The sequence below is a fragment of the Ostrea edulis genome, chromosome 6 (genome assembly GCF_947568905.1).
Source record: "Ostrea edulis chromosome 6, xbOstEdul1.1, whole genome shotgun sequence".
NCBI classification, from domain to species: Eukaryota; Metazoa; Mollusca; class Bivalvia; order Ostreida; family Ostreidae; genus Ostrea; species Ostrea edulis.
In genome coordinates this window covers 34,399,205-34,420,944 of record NC_079169.1, presented here as the reverse complement: position 1 = coordinate 34,420,944, position 21,740 = coordinate 34,399,205, and the positions used below count along the sequence as shown (strand labels likewise).

General features: G+C 35.8%; 2 protein-coding genes and 1 pseudogene across 2 annotated transcripts; 2 read left to right on the top strand and 1 right to left on the bottom strand.

The window, feature by feature from the left end:
• Positions 1-2,062: 2,062 nt before the first annotated feature.
• LOC125683339 (uncharacterized) lies at positions 2,063-10,392 on the top strand. The gene is made up of 8 exons (XM_048924393.2): positions 2,063-2,800; positions 3,610-3,805; positions 3,904-3,926; positions 6,034-6,092; positions 6,664-6,925; positions 7,387-7,460; positions 8,285-8,661; positions 9,370-10,392. The coding sequence occupies exons 1-8, from the start codon at positions 2,302-2,304 to the stop codon at positions 10,199-10,201; spliced, it is 2,322 nt and encodes a 773-aa protein (XP_048780350.2). The 5' UTR covers positions 2,063-2,301; the 3' UTR covers positions 10,202-10,392.
• Positions 10,393-10,951: 559 nt separating this feature from the next.
• On the top strand, positions 10,952-16,447 carry LOC125647120 (putative nuclease HARBI1; annotated as a pseudogene).
• Positions 16,448-19,809: 3,362 nt separating this feature from the next.
• On the bottom strand, positions 19,810-21,285 carry LOC125647119 (uncharacterized). Its single transcript, XM_048873810.2, has one exon. The coding sequence runs from the start codon at positions 21,283-21,285 to the stop codon at positions 19,810-19,812; it is 1,476 nt and encodes a 491-aa protein (XP_048729767.2).
• Between the last annotated feature and the right edge of the window lie 455 nt (positions 21,286-21,740).

Here is a 21,740-nt window from a genome sequence, read left to right as displayed (position 1 = left end):
CTAAAAATAATGTATGTGAGTAAAACCAATCACATCACGAATGTAATTTACTCCACTCTTCTTGTCATCAATGTGCGTTGACTTCACGTTTAAAATTATTTTTATTTTACGCCTGTTTCGTATTTTTTTTTTAATTTCTTCTTAATTAAATATCTATATTTCATATTCATTTTTTATATTGCTCCCAATTGAATATTCGATAAAAATCTAATGATTTATATGTTGCGTAGTCAGATCGTTATTTTGGTCACCTGCTGGATAAGTATGGATGTCCGATAAGAACAAATCAAAATAGAAATATAAGATGGTTGTTTGGTTGTATATTGTGTAAGGAAGTTGACTCCTGAGCTTTTGAGCACACCTGTGTTACAACTAACTCATTTACTGGTTCAATACTGATCCCGGTGGTGCAAACACAATACACATCTATTACTGAACCCTCATCCAGTTAAAACATTTTGTGTCAGTTTAGATTTTGAAATGGTTTGGCTGGGACTATATTTTGTGGCAGAAGGATTCTAAATCTACATGTTATTGCAGTTTCTGGTTCATCAATTATATCTTCTATTTTTATACCCCTTTACGTGTATTTCAGTTTTATAATTTATGATACAGTAGTTGAGAATTGGAACTAGTTCAAACGTTGTAATCTATTAATTGGTTGACACATTTTCCCAAACAAAACACCTATTCTTTAAAAAGTTGAAATTAATTTAATCGAAATTTTGTGTAAAAATTCAGTATTTTCACCAATAATTTAAAAATTTGATCTCTATCCCCCACTTTTTTAAAGTGCCATTTCAAATTCAAAGACCTTACCTTGAAAATTATGTGAAACTTTAGAAAATGATATAACTCCTAATATATCCTTTTAAACTCTCAAATTTGATATCATGAATTTTTTCGTATATCAAGTGGAAAAAGGTAATTTTCCCCCATTACTAGTATAAAACTTTTTTAAATCTGTATTGTTAGAATATATGATTATATATCTATTTTATGTCATGATTGATTTGTGTTTGCGTTGACACCAACAGACAAATCCAGTTTAATTGAACAAGACTTCAGTCAATTCTAAGTGCAAAAAGGTCATGTTTAGAACACTGTAGCTCAATAACAAGCATTTCGACCCTAGTTTTTCTTTTTAATTTCCTAATTCTCCTTCAATGCAGAAAACAAAAATAAACTTTTAAAAAATTTGACATTACTCCAAATCTCTTTAACATCCCGCTTGAGAATTTTTCACTCATATGGAGACGTCACCATTCTCGGTGAAGGGCTGCAAAATTTAGGCCTATTCTCAGCGCTTACGGTCATTGAGCAGGGAGGGATCTTTATCGTGCCACACTTGCTGTAATACGGACCTCGGTTTTTTGCTGTCTTATTCGAAGGAGCCTCTTACCACAAGCAAGGAGTACCGAGGACCTATTTTAACCCATATTAATCTCCACAGTATATATAAATATAAGAAATCAGATATCATTTTTGAATGTCATTGGGATATGACATAAAGTTGGAATGTGATCAAATCCACTACATGTATAACTTCCTTCAGAGGTTATAAGATTTGATCGCATGACCAACTCCATATTCCAAAACTCAAAAAAGGATATTTCATTTCTGAAATAAAGGAGGTTAAATTAGATGAAGAATGTCGGTTTGTCCAAAATATAACAATGAATTACAGTTAATGGAAACTTTTACAACACCTGCTGAGAAACTAACGTAAAAAGAAATTTCGAGCTTCCTTGAAAAATATATTTTTGACAACAGTAAAAGAACAGATTTATAAGTAGATCTACCAGAATATACATTACAAATGTAACTTTATTTACTAGTGTTGACATAAGACACTGCAAAATCCCTGTGTGAATATTTATGGCAATTTAAAATCCTGTTGTGGTTTTACTGTACATTAATGATTAGGACAATTTCATACTTTATTCTTAAGATAGTATTGTATGTTAAAATGTCTTCCGGGACCTTTGATTGGGTAATAGATATATTCATAAAGAACCAATCTTTCTTGAGGTGTGCTGGTAGTTTAAACGAACACTGGTAAACACTGTCTGGGGTTTCGGAGTCACGAAACATAAATGGAGTCTATAATTTAGAGGATAGAATAGACTGAGTGTTGAAACTGTTACCAAATACAGCTGTACCTACAAATTGCGGAATGATAATAACACCATGGCTTACAGCACACCATTTAAATTTGCGAAAAACATTTTTAAAGGGGACAAAAACAAAACAGATAGATAAAATAAAGCCGGGTATGAGACAGAAAACGTGTTGTTATCAATGGATATATACCAACAATTTACAAGAGTAAAATGTGCAGTTGTTGTTTTAGGGACAAATATGCTACAATCCATTTTTCTGAAAGTAAAGGATAATTTTCAGATACGAGCTAAACTTCGAGAAAAATTAAACACAAGAGAGTTTAATCCTCTATGTATGGACTTTATGAAGCTTTATAATCTCTGCACAATGGATGTTGTGGACCACGTACGCCCCTCCGAGGGTTGGGGAGATCCTTACGTCAGACCACAAGACGCTTCTTTGGGTGATGATATAAAACGACTGAAATGGCTATATGACCAATTATCTACAACGGACTTATGCATGCAATCTCACACGAAGGAGTTGCTTACATCAATTCTTAAAATGGTAACTGAAATCATAAATAGATTTTCTACTTCTGAAAATATCGATTTCACCAAATGCTTTCAAAGAATCATGTCTGAAGAAGACATTGAACAAATGGAGAAGGATATCAAACACGTCATGATTGGAGAGAGTAAGTAGTCACCTGTACTTGTCTTCACACTTCTTCTATTCGCGACCTCTTCTATAGGTGCCTTATTTTATTGACGAGTCGCTGAAATGACCAAGTTTAAACATACCTTTGCATTAAAAATACTTGTTCGTGTTGACAAATGTTGATGAGAAAGTGGTAATCGCAATCAATGAAGATGTTTCAGTGTAAAGCATTAGTAATTTTTATGTTACTTCAATTTATTAACATTTCCAATATTTTTGTCCTTAATATCTTGACAAATTGTAATGATAATCATTTAATCATGAACGCGATGGAGTCGTCAACAATTCTCGTTTGAATCTTGATAAATATAGTAAGTCTATTTTCCGGCGAAAATGGAAGTAGAATATAAATCAAAGAAATAAATTTCATTTTTGAAAATACATGAGGGCATGAACTGCAGTGCTTTACACCAGCATACTTCATGAAGTTTTCCGGTTTTCGGTGATTTTTTTTATCAAAATGTACGATTTTGCCCCCAAAATACACGTTTCCCCTTTGTTTTGTGCTCTCGATTTTCTATATAAGCAAGAGCATCCCTTGACTCACCGTTTGAAAACAAAAACATTTCTGTTGCAATTAGTTTGAGGTTACGCTATATTTTTGGCTAGAATGACTGGACTAAAGCGCGTTAACGTAAGTATGTCGGTGTGAAGCATTGCTGTTCATACCCTCATGTATTTTCAATAAAGATATTTGTTTTCTTAAATGTAGATTGCGGATAGTCATATAAAATTTACTGACATGTTTTATGATTTACTAATTAGAAAGTATATTTTTGATTTAAGCGGAGATGATGGACATTCTAAGGAGATATAGAGATGATTCATGTTGCAGTGGTAACACGCTTTTCACCGCCGTCAAAATGCCGAGATCAGATCGTCATCAAAACAGAGACGCGTTGGCTTCTAAATGTTTAGCTCCGAGAGAAGCACCTACTATACCGCAAACATCAACCAGACCAACGACCACAATGGAAAAACGGTAGAACATCCATTTTCTTCTAAAATAAGATTATGCTATTTTTCTCAATCATATCAAATCCTTTCGTTGATATCATGCTTTTTATTATATCATTTCAGGGATCGTTCTCTTGGAAACATGAGTATGTTTATACATATTATAATCCAAACATCACAGCACTTTCCGTCTTCAGTAAAATATTTAGTGACACTCTCATTATCTGAAACGATACATTCACACAAATTTTATAAAGAACCCAAGCTAATCAAAGTATTATCTCTAATGTTTTGGATGCGTAAATTATATCATTACCGGTATGATTACGCATTTTAAAGAATTTTTTTTATCATAACATAAATTCAGTAGAGATTTAACTTCCATAATGTGACAGATAGAGTATAAAATCCTGACATTTGTCTTAAATTACGCAAGATCTAACAAGATTAGGAAATGTGATATTCTTCAATATATGCGTGTCTGATCAACGTTTTTCAAAGACATATTGCTTTTTGTGTCTCTTTGCTCTTCTAGTGCGTAATTATAAAAGTTCCATTCACACTCTGTATAAACAAAATAGACAATACGGTATACTGCGTCCTTTAAATTGAAATAGGCGGGGGGTATGGAGGTCAGTTCTTTCTTCTTAATTATAGTTAACTTTGCACTGTAGATCCATTGAAAATAATTGGACTTTGGCATGATATCTTAAGATTTTTTTCTCACCTAAGTAAAGTGCGACTTGTATTGTCTCGGGTTTGTTTAAAGGTTTTAGAACATGTGTTAATCATATACCAAAACAATTGATTGTTTCATAATATCACATTTCAAATGCCAGATGTTTTAAGTTGATAGAATCGTTTTTGGTCTCATCATGACATTACAATTAGTTGACCGTCTCTTTATCTAAAGTGTACGTGTATTGATTGCTATACAACCTGTCATTGGATCAAACGCCGTCTGACGTGTTTCATACTATTGTTAGGTAGTTCTTTACACATTCATTTTGATTACGGACAGCTCCGTTTATCTTATCAAGGCATTAGGTTCACGGCGGATGCGATTGGTCGACAGGGGATGCTTACTCATCTTAGGCACCTGATCCCACCTCTGGTATGTCCAGGGGTCCGTGTTTGCTCAACTCTTAATTTCGTATGAAATTCGTCATAGGAGTTATGAGATTGATCACTGTTCTTTATCTTCACCTTTTGATATATATGCACATCCCGGTCTTGTATTTCTATAGACAGGGTATCAGCTTTACTATGCCCAGCTACAAAGTTGTCTTTGAATAACAATGTCCGTCATTCCTTCCGTCCTAAGACGGATTTGTTTCCGGACCTCATATTCGTCAATCTCTACAAACATACTCGCCTTGAGATGAGAAAGTTCCCTATTTTTGTCTGGGTCAGTGGGTGAAAGGTCAAGAAAACCGGACAATGTTTTATGAAATGGTTTCTAGGTCTTGAACATTATTCTTTTCATGCTGCGTCGCCATACTTTACACGAAGATTACTCATAGTATGAGCATCACTCCTATCGATTGATGACCAAAAAGGTCACAAGTCGAACAAACTGGACTTTGATATAGAAAAATGGCTTTCGAGTAATAAGTGATTATCCATTAAATGATTCCATTTGACAAAGTTCCACATAGCACGTACATGTAGCATATTAAAGCTCTCTTTGACTCCAAAATCAAAATGGTCTCTTTGTACCTGGTTTTACAATATATAATCAAATTATAAGTCTCCCACTATCCACTATTTCTCCCATTTTGTTATCTGGGCGGAGATGGATCAATCCAACCAGGACAGTTCTATTTTGTATTATGTGTTACTAGTTCACAGACAACGTATCTGCTAAGTTCAAAGACAATTTCGCATGCATTGACAGAAATATCTACGTAGTGATATAATGTATGTATACTCATGTTTTTGTGATGTTTATGTTTTTGTGATATTTAAGATTGGCAATGGTAAAATATTAAACTGGATAGAATTAATTCAAAAATTCAAATCAAATGAAAGTTATGAACCAGACGACTGATATGAGTAACACATTATAATTCAAATAAATTTGCATTCCTTGATATTTTAGGACTCTGTTTATGATTCCTTTCATCGGGATATCATTTAAAGCCAAATCAAAAAGGGCATAGACAGAAATATTTAACCTATGAGTTGAATTTTGCTTTAAAACTGTAAATATTGACTCCAAAATCGCATCGATCAACTTTGTAAATTTCGTAGGTGTAGACAAATGCCTTTCAGAGAGTTTGACAGAAGAAAATAAAAGAAACACAGTACAGGTAATTACATGTAGTAATTCGTTTTTATAAATTCAACAAACATTTTGCGTCGGTGTACGATGGACTCTAACAAGCATTATCTAAAGAAGCAGAACAGAAATACTGTATACAAGGTTATTTTAGCCCCGTGTTATTTTCGCCTTTCTACACTTGCTGACGGTTTCGCTCTGTTTTAAATTCGCCCAGACACAGTTGTGTTAAGAGATAAGAGAAAATACAGTTTCGCCCAGTGATAAATTCGCTCACAGACAAAGGGGCGGAAATAAAACGGGGTCAATGTTTCCTTGTATTCAGTATACTCCCATGTTTCTATTGTACAGTGTATCTGTATCACAAATATGACTAATAGTACAATGAACATCGACACTTATTCCTAATTATCATTCTCATAGTTTGTAAAATGAAAACAAATAACGATGCTTATGATCCGAATAACTTTCCATACAAAATATGTCTTTTAGTGACGTCAGCATGAGTTCCATTATAATAATGCATAGAAATTGAACTAGCTTAGGCATTGTATTGACTAAACATTGTTGAATGTATATATTTAGTATTTCATGCAATACAGCGCAGCTGGAGTTCCAGTTCATCTAATACTCGTGAGCGGGAGTTCGTGTGCAGTCAAGTATACTTTGATTTTGTACCTCCACAACTGAATCACTTCGAGTATACCATGAAGGAGCTGGCATGCATTGAGAAATCCATCAATCGTGGAATGGGTCCTCAGAGCTTCACACCAACTGTGTCTCAATACTTGTCCTTCACATTTATTCATGGAAACCACATGAATTTAATGCAAGCGTCTTTGAATTTATTTAATGCGGTACCAGGTTCGTTCCTTTGTTTCTTTTACGTTTTCACTTAAACTGAGACATCACCAGCTGTAGGAGAAGTGCTACACATTTAGACCTATGTACAGCTCTTAGGGCCGTAGTAGTGAGGCTTCTTTATCGTGCTAACGCCTGTTGTGAGAAGGGACCTTCCGTTTTGGGTCTCATCAAAAGATCTGCGGCTCTTACTTTAAAAGGCTAAGGAACAGTTACCACGTATTAGGCTTAACGCTGTGCATAATGGTACAAGCTTACGACTTCTCGGTCACATAGCCAATATTCTAATCAGTGAGCTATGCGGTACCAGAAGTATTATATCAAAGCAAAGTCAATTACAATGTTAAAAAAATGTGATTGAAAAAAAATGGAATTGAGAACAAATTGTGATAAAGCAGTTTTTTCAACTACATGTACATACCCATACCATATCCCACTGTTTTATATTTCATACGTGTACCCAGAGAAAACAGAGAATGGCGAAAACAAGAGCGGGATTATCGTACTTTTTCTGGACAGGGATATTACATTTGTAACCGTGAGTAATATCTAAAATCAAAAGAAGTATTTTCAGCAACATTTCAAAGGTGAATTTTGTTGATTGTCTATTGCTTTAAATCCCTAGAGAAAATTAATTTTCCTACAAATGTTAAATCAGTGTTTAAGATACTATTTAAAAACGAATAAAGGATTCAATACTAGCACTTCATTAATGTAAGGATCTGTGAGAACCGTTGTATTTTCACGTCAATTGAGGATTTACAGGTGATGCCTATTGTCAGTATACACTAGATTAAACTTGAAACCATCTCAAAATGTAAACTGTCAATGACACTGCCAGAAAATCACCATCTTAGAGAGGGCGTCTGAAAACATTTGAATGCTTAAGTTCGAAGAAATTGAATCGACATTCTGTTAAAAGGGTTTCAAAAGCTTTCTTTCACAATTTATTCGTATCATGATCCCCGCTGGTTTCATAGGCTTTGGTTGTTGCATTTTTATTTGACATAACAGTCTTGACATATTCAAGCATGAAACAATTCCCGAGAAATACCATTGCAGATCATTTTTGACGACTGAAAACGACGAGGAAAAGAGTAAAATAAACATTTAGGAGAATTCGTACAAACAGGAAGTAAAGGGGTTCTGTTCTAGTGATAGCATGTTTGTTTATGTCAAGTGAGCTACGAACGTTAAAAGGATGAAACATTTGTTTGGGTTCTAGTACATTGCATCATGTACTTCAAAGGCAACTAAAACGGATGTTGTTCGCTATATCGATTTACATGTATTTTCAAATTTTATTGTTTTTCTTCTTTTCCTAAATAGTAGAATTATACATGAAATATCATGCACTTGCAGCTTAAGGAAATGACAGAATGCACTCTCAAGCATGAAGCCAAAAAAGGAAAATTGTTCGCAGTTGTACAATCAGAGGAACTGCTGAAAGATCGTGCTCAGCTGAGAAATATACTAAAACCATATTGTAGGAAGCAATTCCGCACTGAGCTAAAGGTTGTAGACGTAAATGCAGGAATGCGAAAACTCTACAATGAGTTTGATGAAGTGGCGAAAGAAGTCGGGGCCATCGTAAAAAGCCTTTTATCAGAAGCTAAAAATTCTTGCATAAGTAATGATAAACTGATTTCCATAGAACAAAGGTTTTCCAAACTTCAGAAAGCAGACAAATCAGATGATCGATCACGGACATCACAAGGAAAAAGGCAGATACTTTTAAGGTTATTTATATATACTTTATTTTAGATAGAAATAATTTCAAAACTTTTATGTAATGTAAAACTTATAAGGTACCAATTTTGATGCACCAGATGCGCATTTCGACAATAATACCTCTTCAGTGATGCTCAACCGAAATATTTGAAATCCGAAATAACAATGAAGTTTTAGAGCTATTATATCCAAAAACAGCGTGCCAAAAAAGTGGAGTCAAATTCGTCTAAGGATACGAGCTATAAATGAATATAAACAATGGTATTAAAATAAGAACAAACAAAGAAAACAATTATTAGTCTCATAGATTCCATAAAGAATTCCAAATTAAGAGAAGGGTAAACACGGACCCCTGGAAACACCAGGGGTGGGATAAAGTGCCTAGGAGGAGTAAACATGCCCTGTTGACTGGTCATACCTGCCGTAAGCCCTATATCTTGATCAGGTAAACGGATTAATTCGTAGTCAAAAATCAGAGTGTAAAGAACGCCCTAACAATTGGTATGAAATACGACAGACAGCATTCGGCCCAATGATAGTTTGTATTTGCAAACTAAAACATGATAACGACCATAAAAGTCGCATAATAATGGGACTGTTGAAACCTCTGTAACGTCAAGTTCGTTGTCAGTAGCATGTCTCGATTTTAAAAATTGATAATACTCAGAATATGTACTCATCTTCACAGAAATATTCTTCAAATTCTTATCTTGTAGCTTAAAGGATAAAGGACTTCGGGGCTATACTTTCGAAAACAATACCCTTTTTCTATATTTTCAACGCCATATTACTGAAGATGTTATTCCACAGAAAATTCGAACGGAGTTTCCAAATTTGAAAATTATTCATCTTGATCATCCACTATTTACGTGTCATCATAATAAGATAAATGCTGGCGATAAACTGCATCCTGTCAGAAACGCAGCAATGAATTATGGAACTATTGGTATGTTTTGTGACGTTTACGATCGAGTTAAAGAATCGAGGGAGAGATGTTGCATCTCTAGTGCTCATGTTATATCCTCAGATCAAACAGCATATGTTATCAATGGGCATACAGAACTTGGCTTGTGTGTGTGGCCACCCCGACCCAGAGATAATTGTGTAAATGTGCAAGACGTTTCCGTGGTGAGAATCCGAAGAAACTGTGATTTTCAGATAGATACAAAAATAAGTGTTGCTCTCTTCGATAAAGATATTAGTGTTTTAAACAAAAGAAAGGTATTCAAATTCGGTGCATCTACCAAAAGAACGACAGGGTATGTAAGCAACACAAATTTTGTATTAGTGATGGGTTCAGAAATAAAAGTTTTTTTAATCGAACCCGAAGATGACGAAAGCAGATTTTCGGTGCCTGGGGACAGTGGTGCAGTTGTTCTTACGAAGTTTGGAGAGGACATCGAAGCATTTTCGTTGATTTTTGGAGGTGTAAACGACATTCCTGGCCTACCTGGCAATAATGCGATCGCAGTGGACTTGACAAAGGCTATTAACAATTTTGAAGATTCTCAAAATAAGATTATTGAGCTGGAATCTTTACGTTTGTGATGCAACAAATAACAGTGACACCGAGTATGATGTGATCAGTCTGTCTAATAAGCATTGCGTTGATTCATTGACGTGAATGCACAAAACGTTACATACATATGTATGCCCATGCTTGAATAAGTGTTTGTCTTTAATTTGAATATATACTATGATGAATAAAATTTATACAGTTTACATGAGCTGATATGAAACAATAGGGTTCTCTTTCTTTCATTATGAGAATAAGTTAAAGGCATGAAGAGAACGAACAAAAATCAATCTCATGACTTCTATAAGGAATACAAAATTAAGAGTTGGATAAATACGGACCCTTGAACATACCACAGGTGGAATCAGGTGCCTAGGAGGAGTAAGCATCCCCTGTCGACCGGCCACACCTGCCGTGAACCCTAAATCTTGATCAGGTAAACAGAATAGTCTGTAGTTTAAATCGGTGTTTAAACAAAAGACGAAGATAACAAACAGTGATCAATCTCATAAATCCCACAAGGAATACAAAATAAAGAGTTAGGCAAACACGGACCCCTTGACACACCAGAGATAGGATCAGGTGCATAAGAGGAGTAAGCAACCCCTGTCGACAGTTCACACCTACCGTACCCTATGTCTTGATTAGGTAATCCGTAGTCAGAATCATTGTGCCAAGAACGGCCTAACAATCGGTATGAAATACGTCAAACAGCATCTGTCCCAATGATAGGTTATAACGGTCTCAATGGGTATGAAACACGTGAGACAGCATTAGACACAATGACAGGTTGGATTGGCAATGTAGATCACGACCATGTAATTTTCGAAATACTGACGTTAAACGAGAAATGAAAAAAAAACCTGTAACATTAACTTGTTTGTCAATAGCTTGCCTCCATTTTAAAACTGATCATACGCAGAACAGGCTCTTGTGTATCGAATCAGTTGAGAGATATGAATACCATATGCAGGTGACATTGGGATATTGCTGCATAAATATGGAGGAGCTGAAGTCATCCCGTTTGTTAAGTAGTTATTTTCTCGTTAACATTCATCTTTAAAAAATATCAAGGTACGAAGCACCTACAACTGGTGACTTCTCAATATGATTAAAAATTTTCGACGGGGTGTAAAGCAATCAAACAACCACACAAACGAAGCAGATGTTAAAAATTATGTGATGTGTATTATTTCGAATTGAGTGGGATATATTTTATCGACATTTGAATAAAAATGGTTATTGCTTATAGATAATTTTAATCGACGTCGATATATCGAGATAAATGCCACAGCAAGAGATTTTTTCTTCTCATAGAGAAGTATTTGAAAATTCTGTGTCTAATAATGATATAAAACAGTTCAGCTAATAAACGCACAATTCGTACCAATGGGAATTCCCAAAGACTGGAAGACGTGATCACCGAAGACTACGAAGAAATTGTCAAGGAACTCCAGCATCTTAACTTCATACGGCAATCTTATTCAGTAGTAGGATATCTCTTTATATACCATAGGTTAATCTTACTGAAAATGACGACCTGAAGTCCATTATTTCTAAAAGGTCCAAAATTCAGAGCTCCGATCTTTCAATTGGTGACATTTCATCTCTATTATGCATTCATTCTGTCAAAGTTTAAGCCAGAGGATGGGCCAAATATGAAGAACTTGACATCTTGTCACAATAGATAAAACGTATAAAAGGAATATCAATATCTCGTATTAGGTACATAAAACAAATGTGCGTATCATTTATCTTTCTGTGTTTAGTAAATCGGAAGTGATAAAAGAACTAGATAGATTACATGAGGAATGTTTTGGTTCCAGCTGACAAAGCTTGTAACAACATTGTCTTTTTTTTTGTAAGACTCATTATTACAATTGTATTTTAAACAAACTTGGCATTAATTCCACTTCTGGTAATCGTACTTATACTCCAACTGCCCTTTCTAAAGATGAAATTCCTCAAATCCATGCTTCAGTTTTAGACACATTTAATATCCCAGTCAATGGGTCGAATGAATATGCATTACCACACCTATACTGGATTCCTAAACTTCATAAAAACCCTTACAAACATTGCTATTTCCAGTAAATGTTCTACCAAGCCCTTATTTTGCTCCTCATGAAAATATTAACAGCTGTGAAAGAGAAACTTCAAACGTACTGTGCGACTACATATGCCAGAAGTGGTGTAAATCAAATGTGGATTCTAAAATATTTTAAAGAACTTTTAGTTAATTTGAAATCGCAAAACTTTTCTCAAATCAACATTATAACGTACTATGACTTTTCAATACTTTACACGACCATTCCTCACGATGAATTAAAGACTAGACATTTTGACATCATAGACAACAAAAATGGAAGACAGAAATATTCAAATCTAGTGATCAGTCATCCAAACAATTAATTTTGTTCTTTTCTTTTCCAAGAATATATGTCAATATTTTGTTCTTTCGAAGCATGTGACCACCAAGTTTTATGAATCCGGTCGCGGTAGCTCAGTGGTAGAGTGTTGGTTTCATAACCGGGAAATCGCGACTTCGAGTCCTGTTGTGCTATTTCTGTGCCAATCCTAGCACTTAAACACATGCAGTGATTACTCCTTTGCCAAACAATTGGTAGCTAGAGATGAGAGTCGCGGTTTCTTCGGATATGACCTTAAAAATTGGGGTCCCATTATTTACATTTAGCATACTCTTAAAAGAAAATTGTATGAGATCTGAGGGAAATTTAATGTGTTCTGACAATGACAGATGCTTAAGTTTTAAAAACATGTAATATCCCAGTCAATGGGACAATGTCACAGAGGCATATTTAAATGAATGAACTGTCCGTGCGTGTGCATTGGTGTTTGATATTTGTCAAGCGCATTGGTTTTTAATTAAAGTGGACTTCCTATCATATATCTCGCGTCAGTTTTGTTTTGTAAAATACGGTACATCATTGATATTTTACATTGATAATTTAAATCGATAAGCAGGGTTGAATCATTTTGTACTGGGTATGGTGAGACATGAGTTCACCCTTGCTGCCAGAATACAATTAGTACATGGATCACACCTCGAACAAAAGATTTTGCGTGTACCAAATCACTTGGTACACCCCAAGTCCAAGCTTCATGATCAAGTAACCGTGCCATTGTCTTTATGATTATTAAACCAATAATTATCAATGCTTGGTACCATTCAAGGAAGGGCGTCACGCTTTCTGAATACGGTGTATTCCAGAATTGGTATTGAACCTTGAATATTAAAACAAAAACACAAATGTCTGGGTGGCTTCCAGGGTGACCAACAGAAACAGGAGATCAGACAAGCTGATAGAGCGATATACATCTATTTAAGATACATTTACTCTCTCTCTCTCTCTCTCTCTCTCTCTCTCTCTCTCTGTGAGGTATCTGTTATGCCCCATCATTAACACTTAACATTTCATGAAAATAGTATAAGATGTATACTCACCATCTTGTGTTTGGGATTCGGGCACAAAGCAACACATCCAGCAATCTCTCATTTGAAAAAAATTTTATTAAAAAAAAAACACACAAGGGCAGTTTTATATCTCTCCATCAGCATATCTGATCCGTTTTTGTTGGTCACTCAAATAGTCTTTTTTCAAGATCATTTGGCTATATACTGTTATCTGCAACGCGTTGCGTATACGTTTTGGGGTACTAAATCCCGAGTATATTACGATATCAAAATATACATCGGGTTCGTATCCTCTATATAAAAGATTAAACTGACAAGAAAAATTTTCTATGAATATCAAGGAAATTGCATAAAATATAGAGAGATTTATGAACAATATCGTATGCTTCATGCGGCTTATTCCGTGATACCATTTCTCTTTGAATTCATTTGTTTCTCTTTCATATGTACATGTCTATATCAACATTTTAACAAAACATGTGCCCTAATTATTATCAATATTACTTACGAAATTAAAGTATTAGACCATCATGCTATTATAGCATCTAACATCAAGACGTTGCACGCAACGCTCCACAGTAAAATGACCAATTTTTTTGTAGAGCGTTGAAAATAACAGGAGTATATAGGGCGACGATTCTTATTTTCTCGGTTAGGAATCAATATAAAATGTACATAAAGAGGAAGTTTCTCCGGGAAGAGGGTTTTCTTGGGGGGTATTATATCAGAGAAAACGGGGCTTGGTTTCTTTTGGGGGTATCAAGCTAAATAAGTTTATTAGACATCTCTATAACTTACGCGTTGCATGCAACGCGCCACAGTAAAATCCCCGATTTTCTCGTAGAGCGTTGCAAATAACAGGAGTATATATAGGGCGACGATTCTTATTTTCTCGGTTAGGAATCAATCTAAAATGTACATAAAGGGGAAGTTTTCCCGGGAAGAGGGTTTTCTTGGGGGGTATTATATCAGAGAAAATGGGGCTTGGTTTCTTTTGAGGGGGGATCAAGCTAAATAAGTTTATTAGACGAAATAAGGCCCATCTCTATAACTCACGCGTTGCATGCAACGCGCCACAGTAAAACCCCCGATTTCTCGTAGAGCGTTGCAAATAACAGGAGTATATATATAGGTTGACGATTCTTATTTCCTCGTTTAAGAATCAATCTAAAATGTACATAAAGGGGAAGTTTCCCCGGGAAGAGGATTTTCGTGGGGGATACCATATCAGAGAAAACGGGGCTTGGTTTCTTTTGGGGGGAATCAAACTAAATAAGTTTATTAGACGGAATAAAGCCCTTCTCTATAACTCGCGCGTTGCATAGTAAAATACTCGATTTTCTCGTAGAGCGTTGCAAATAACAGTATATAGCCGATCATTTTCAGAAATAATATTTAGGAAACGCATGGAACCATTTTCTATCATGCCCGAAAATGTCCAAAAGAATAGTTTGAGTAAGTTCTCAACTTAAATCCGTTTGAAAAGACATGACAAACACTCTTGAAACATGGATAAAGATATATTGATGGCCGGTTGCGTATCTCGGGTTTAAACCCCCGATCATTGATATAGGGTTTGAATCCAGGTTTACTCGTTGCACGCAGGTAGAACTGAGGTGAGAACGGCTCAGAATTACGGTAAATAATAAACCAGGTATGCGGGTGGTTTAAACCCAGCTTCGTGTTTTTTTGGGGGGGAATGATGGCGGAATATTTGGAAGCAGTAGAGAGGTTTGATCTTGTAGAAAGGTTGATTATAAGAGAACGAATTACAATGATACAGATTTTATGAATAGATTTCGACTTAGCAAAGAGGCTGTTTTGTCTATTCTAGACGATATTGATGATTTAGGCAATGGAACTCAGCGTATTTCATCGGTCTCTCCACTGAACCAGCTTCTGATAACTCTGAGATATTATGCAACAGGAAATTTTTTATCAGTAAATGGTGATTTGTTTGGGGTACACAAATGTACTGTGTCTCGAGTCATTAAAAAAGTTTCGCGTGCAATAGCTTCTTTGTACAAATACCATATAAAATTTCCTGCTGGAAATAGAATCTTGGATGTACAAAGAGCATTTATGCAACAAAGTGGCATACCTGGTGTTGTGGGACTAATAGATTGCACCCACATCGCCGTTATCTCCCCCAGGAGGGGGTAATGCTGAACTTTTTAGAAATAGGAAAGGCTTTTTCTCAATTAATGTACAGGCAATTTGTGATCACGAACTTGAACTTACAAATGTTGTGGTTCGTTGGCCTGGTAGTACCCATGACAGTAGAATTTTTGAAAATTCTAATATATGTGCCAAGTTTGAGCGCAGAGAAATAAATGGTATTTTGCTGGGTGACATTGGATACCCACTGCGGTCGTATCTTGTAACTCCAGTCCTCACTCCAAACTCCAGAGAGGAAAGAAGATTCAATTTAGTTTTATGCAATACACGTGTAAAAATCGAAAACGTCTTCGGAATCTTAAAGAGAAGATTTCCATGTTTGCGACAGCAACTTCGTCTAAAACTTCAAACAAACATCACTGTGATTACAGCTTGTTGTGTGTTATATAACATAGCAAGTGAGCTTTCAATTCCTCTTCCAAATGAAGATGACTGCGATGATAATGACGATGTACCAGTCCCTGTGCTACAGAACTACAATCTGGGAGGGAGAGCCCTTCGTACAATTCTGATTCGAAATTTTAGATTTAACTTTTTTAAGGTAAGCACTAGTATGAATGTATTTTATTTTGATATTTGGCGTATGGAGACAAACAATATTAAAATGGTCTCCATGAAGAACAAACACTGTTATTTGTGCTAGGTCTATTTGTTTCAGTACTGATGGACAGAGATTCTTCTATCTTACGCTTTTTAAGAATGAGAATACCTTCCTTTAATTGATATACACGCATCTTTGCAGCATGTTCCGCTTCCGCCATCTCCAGCAGTCTGGATTTCACCTGTTCCTGTTTACCGGGGAGCTTCCTCTTCATGATTGGTGGTGTCGTAGATGCGGAATTATGAGCTGATGGCGTTTCATTAGATTCCATGACACAACGTGCCTATGGAGAAAACATTTGTAATATTTCTAATTTACCAAAACAATTACTTTGTTGTCATCCAAAAAAAAGTATTTCAAAGTAAATGTCATACATTATATTGATAATGTAATTAACATAATAAACGTCAACACTCATTTTTTCATTAGTATATCTCACCTCTTTATTATGTAGTCGGGTTGGGTATTCCGATTAGTCACAGTTCACTTCCGGTAACCTATGACGTGGATAACCATATATATATATGCGGGAATTCCCTGAGTTGACAGTCGGAACCATGCCTTAGAACTATAAACACCTGCTTGTTGTCTTGTGCCTGTTGGTAACTATGTATTTGCTCTGTTGTATGCTTTAGATGTGATAAGTATGTTTTAATGCTATGCATTAAGTAATAAATATTGTAGGATACGTTTTAGTATACCTGACTTCTGTTTACACTATTATCAAACTAACACGGCCAGTTTGACAACAATTGGGACTGGGATTTTTATCTAAGTCACCATGCAAAGCAGCATCATTATCAAATTCATTGCCAATGCTGTTAATTTGCTGTGGAAGCATTGTTGATATTGCTGTATGCAGGCTGTCTAATGTGAGCGTATCCGCCTGTGGACCCCCACCAGTTTTTGCTTTTTCCCTTCGGTCTCTTGGAACGGCCGTTTTCGTCCTGGACTTCATATTTTTCCAGAGAGACTTCAGTCGAATGCATGTCCTTTGATGAACACCATGGCTGGCATTAAATTCAGTCGTAATTTTTTCCCATTCTGAGTTTTTTCTTTAATACCATTTTGCCATCGTTTTGTTTATTTTCAATGACATCCTTCCTGGAATCAATGAGCTCCAATAAAACGGTCTTTTCCAAAGCAGTAAAATTTGGAGACTTTGGATTTTTTGACATCCTTCTATTTGTGCCGTCGAAAGTATGGATCAGGTAAGCCTGGTTTAGTTTTAAAGCGTGCAACAGACTTTGTACTCAGGTAACTCCGACTCACCTGGCATTTAAACCCGGCTTATGTGATTCGTAGATCAACCACTGAGCTATGCTTATGTGAACTACAGATACGCAACCGGCCATACAACTACTCACTGTGCACCCTCACCTGGAAGTTGAATACAGGTAAACTCTCCTTGAGGGCACTAATTATCAAAACCAGCCGATACATAATGACACCAATCAAGATAAATGCGGATGATCTTGATTAAAGTATAAAAAATACGTAATGGTTATCTTCTAGCAACCGAGTAATATTCACATTATCAAATAGATGGGCGGTCTTCTGTCACGAGTGCGCGGAGCGCACGAGTGAGAGAAGGACCGCCCATCTCTTTGATAATGTGAATTTTACGAGGATGCTAGAGGATAACCGACTTGTCACATATTTCAAAAGCTTCTCATGTTACATTTACTGAACCATACATTCAATACAATGGTAGATTGCCATAGATGCATGTGTATATAAAATTTAATACGCTTTACCCATAAAACAGCAAAACTTACTTTACGAAAATTGTTTATCCCTGTCAGTATCAATCACATATTGGTGGCTTCATAAATAATTTTTCAGGAATTTAATTCTATACATGTATTTGTACAAATGTTTTAAGAAAACGTATAACACAAATATTAAAGTAGGAAAAGGATTAAAGACTTGTATTAGCAAACTCTTTATAAAATGAGAGAGAGAGAGAACTATTTAACATTACTGACTGAAGAAAAACCCCACGATCACAGGTATATGTATATCTGTTAGATAACAATTCCTGTCTGCTTCAACGCCCATCATCAATCGGGGCACGCTTTACCCGTAAAACAGCAAAACTAACTTAACGAAAACTGATTATCCCTGGCAGTATCTATCACATATTGGTGGCTGTATAACACAAATATTAAAGTGGGGAAAAAATTTAAGACTTGCATTAGCAAACTCTTTATAAAATGAGAGAGAGAGAGAACTATTTAACATTACTGACTGCAGAAACGGTCACAGGTATGTGTATACATGTATTTGTTACACAACACTTCTCCTCTGTTTCAACGCTCCAGACATCGATCGGCGCACGCTTCGCCAGTGAAACAGCAAAAGTAACTTCACGAAAACTTAATTATCCCTGTCTTGTTTCTATTGTGTAATTCTGATGTTAGTACCGCCCATGCGATAACAAGGTGGGAGGAGCTCGTTTTATCACATATGCGATAACAAAAACCTGTTGATGTTAACCAGATACAATACCTGAACAACAAAAGAAAATCACTGTAAATATGTGACAAGAAAGGGTTATGATAAATTAGATAGAGACCACAAGAGTTTTCCTTTCTCATGTGAAACATGTACTTAGTATGTTATTAAACTTTTCTCTCGCCACTCGTACCAAGAGATTTGGTGCCGAGCGAAGCGAGAGATCAAATATCCCTCGCTTTGCTCGGCACCAAATCTCTTGGTACTAGAGATATACCTATTCACGAACGAACTGTTTCATCATCTGATAGATATATTATACGTAAATAACCTTAGAAATAATACAATTAATGATAATTAATATTATTATTATTATATATGGTTATGAATATTCACACTAGAATGCTGTACACAATAAAAATTGTATGGCATGTTATAATAAATAGTAAGTTTGGTTTATTGTTGATCTATGAATTCATATTCATACTTTAAAGAAACCCTACGAGGAGGAAGAATGGATTTCGTTCCAGATCTGGATGGCTCTTACATATACTTCCATATATACTTCAAAATGGAATTTAAACCTAAATATGAATAAAGTCGATTCAATGATCAGGCAAGTAAAACATAAGGGCTGATCATTCTTGCGTTTTATTTGTTTTTGGTAAAACATTTGAAATTAATGCTCTAAAACATACTTGAGACCAAAATTTATTCTTTTCTAAACTGATATACAAATACATCTAATCTTTACCGACTAGCGAGTTCAATCACCCGTATCACAGTTACTCCATCAATGTGTTGCTTGAATTAAACAATTATGTCGATAAGGGATTAACAGTGACCATGCTATTCGGAGGTATCTGTACATCTTCAAAAATGAAAATGCATAAATTATAACATATAATTATGCTACATAATGTGAAGATACTTTCATTGTTAAAGTGTTGAACAATATTGGTCAAGATTTATAACTGGATTACGTTTACTCTGCCATTAAATTCCCCCACCCACAGGATAGACCTATACAGGGACAACGCGGTTGGGCCGTAAATGTTACTCTCACTCATTAAAAATTTCATAAACTCCCCGTCAGGACTCAGCAGATGGATTCGATGATTGTAGTAGTCAGCAACAAGGATGTTACATCGGAAGTCACACACCACATCAGATGGAATAAAATCCTTATCCAGGTTCTGTCCGTGATAGACAAACCTCAGACGACCAGACGATGACAAAGTCACCACGTTACCCGTTGTATCAGATACCCGATTCACAACACAGATGTCAGAGTTACCGTTCTGCTTGACTTTGCCTGGTTCAGTAAACAGTCTGGTCTGACCGTCTTCCCGGTACTCGTACTCGCGAATGACGTCACCGGTCAACATCATGTGTCTGACCAAACGTCTGCTGCGGGAATCTATCATATATGAATTTGATTCAGTATCTCCCAAAGTGACCAGAAGACCACCGTCCATTGACTGACAGATTCCTCCTGGTACCAGTGGACGTGTACTGACTACTGTAGAGATGGATCCGGACGGAGACAGACGGCCAATGGCTTTATTCCTATTGTCAGTGAAATAAACATCACCGGTATCTGCCACACTGAAATCTTCCACACTTACATCGTATTTTTGTTTCTTATCACTTTGTTTGTTGATATGTTCAAAGTATTCTGATTTAAAGAATTTAGCATAACATTCATTCTCATTTAACGCTTCCAAATTATGTACAGCAGCATCACTATATTGAAATGAGTTTGCTTCAGTAACACTAATGTCTTCTAAATCAAATGTTTGTCCCATCAGGGAATCCAGTTCATCACCACGGAGATCTCTACTTGTGTATCTCAATGAATATTCACCGATCGTCGTATCATCGTCCTCACCAGACACCAGTTTTAACAGTTCTCTGTGATTACCAATGAAATTATAATCAGACATCATGCTATTGTTCTCCTCCATGAATTTTACCGACTCAACAAAATTCCTTTTCTGTTCCCCGTATTGAGCTTTCAAACGATTCACCTGTTCACATCTTTCAATGAGATTGTCTCTCAGAGTCTTTTCATGGTGTGTTTTAATTTCTGTAAGTCTCGCTATGATGTCATCAAAATGCTTCCGTAGCTTTTCCATCTCGAAGTCGCTTTGTTTTTCAATTTCTTTCATCTTTGTGGATGTGTTTTCTATCTTTCTGTCAATGTCCGATAATTTCCCGTCTTTGATGGTCTTTATGAATCCAAGGAGTTGTCTCCTCCTGTGACTGGCCGCCTTGACTAATGTGACCCAGTTGTGATCTTTGTGGTCTGTTTTGACACAATCAGTACAAACGAATTCATCACAGTCCTCACAGACCATATCAATAAGTTCAGTATGTTTGTCGCACGTAGGGAGATGTTCCTGAGGGGACCCAAATTTGTATACTGGTTCACTTTCCGCCATTTTGTTTAAATACATGTACACATATCCCTTCTAAACGTGGTATCCAGATTTTTATCATGTAGTTTAGACTACTATTTAAAGGCTTGTAGTCAAGAGAATCGGACCTAAATCTCTCACAGCTATATACCACATACATGTACATACATGTATGTACATCTACCAACAAACCCAAGCTCGATTACGCTGCAAATCCAATAACATTCAGTTGCCGGGAAGGATTCGGGTAGAATTGACACAATTATTAAATTAATGACTCTGATTTTCTAGATTTAAAAAATCATATTTACACTACAGTCGACATACGTATTTGGATTGCTTAAAAGGGAATAATTACGATAATCATGTTATGATTATACAATTTAGATGATAACGCATACTAACAATTCAACTTTATGACAAACGGGATGACTTCAGCTTTATTGTCAACTCAATTCCATGTTTATGTAGCAATGTTC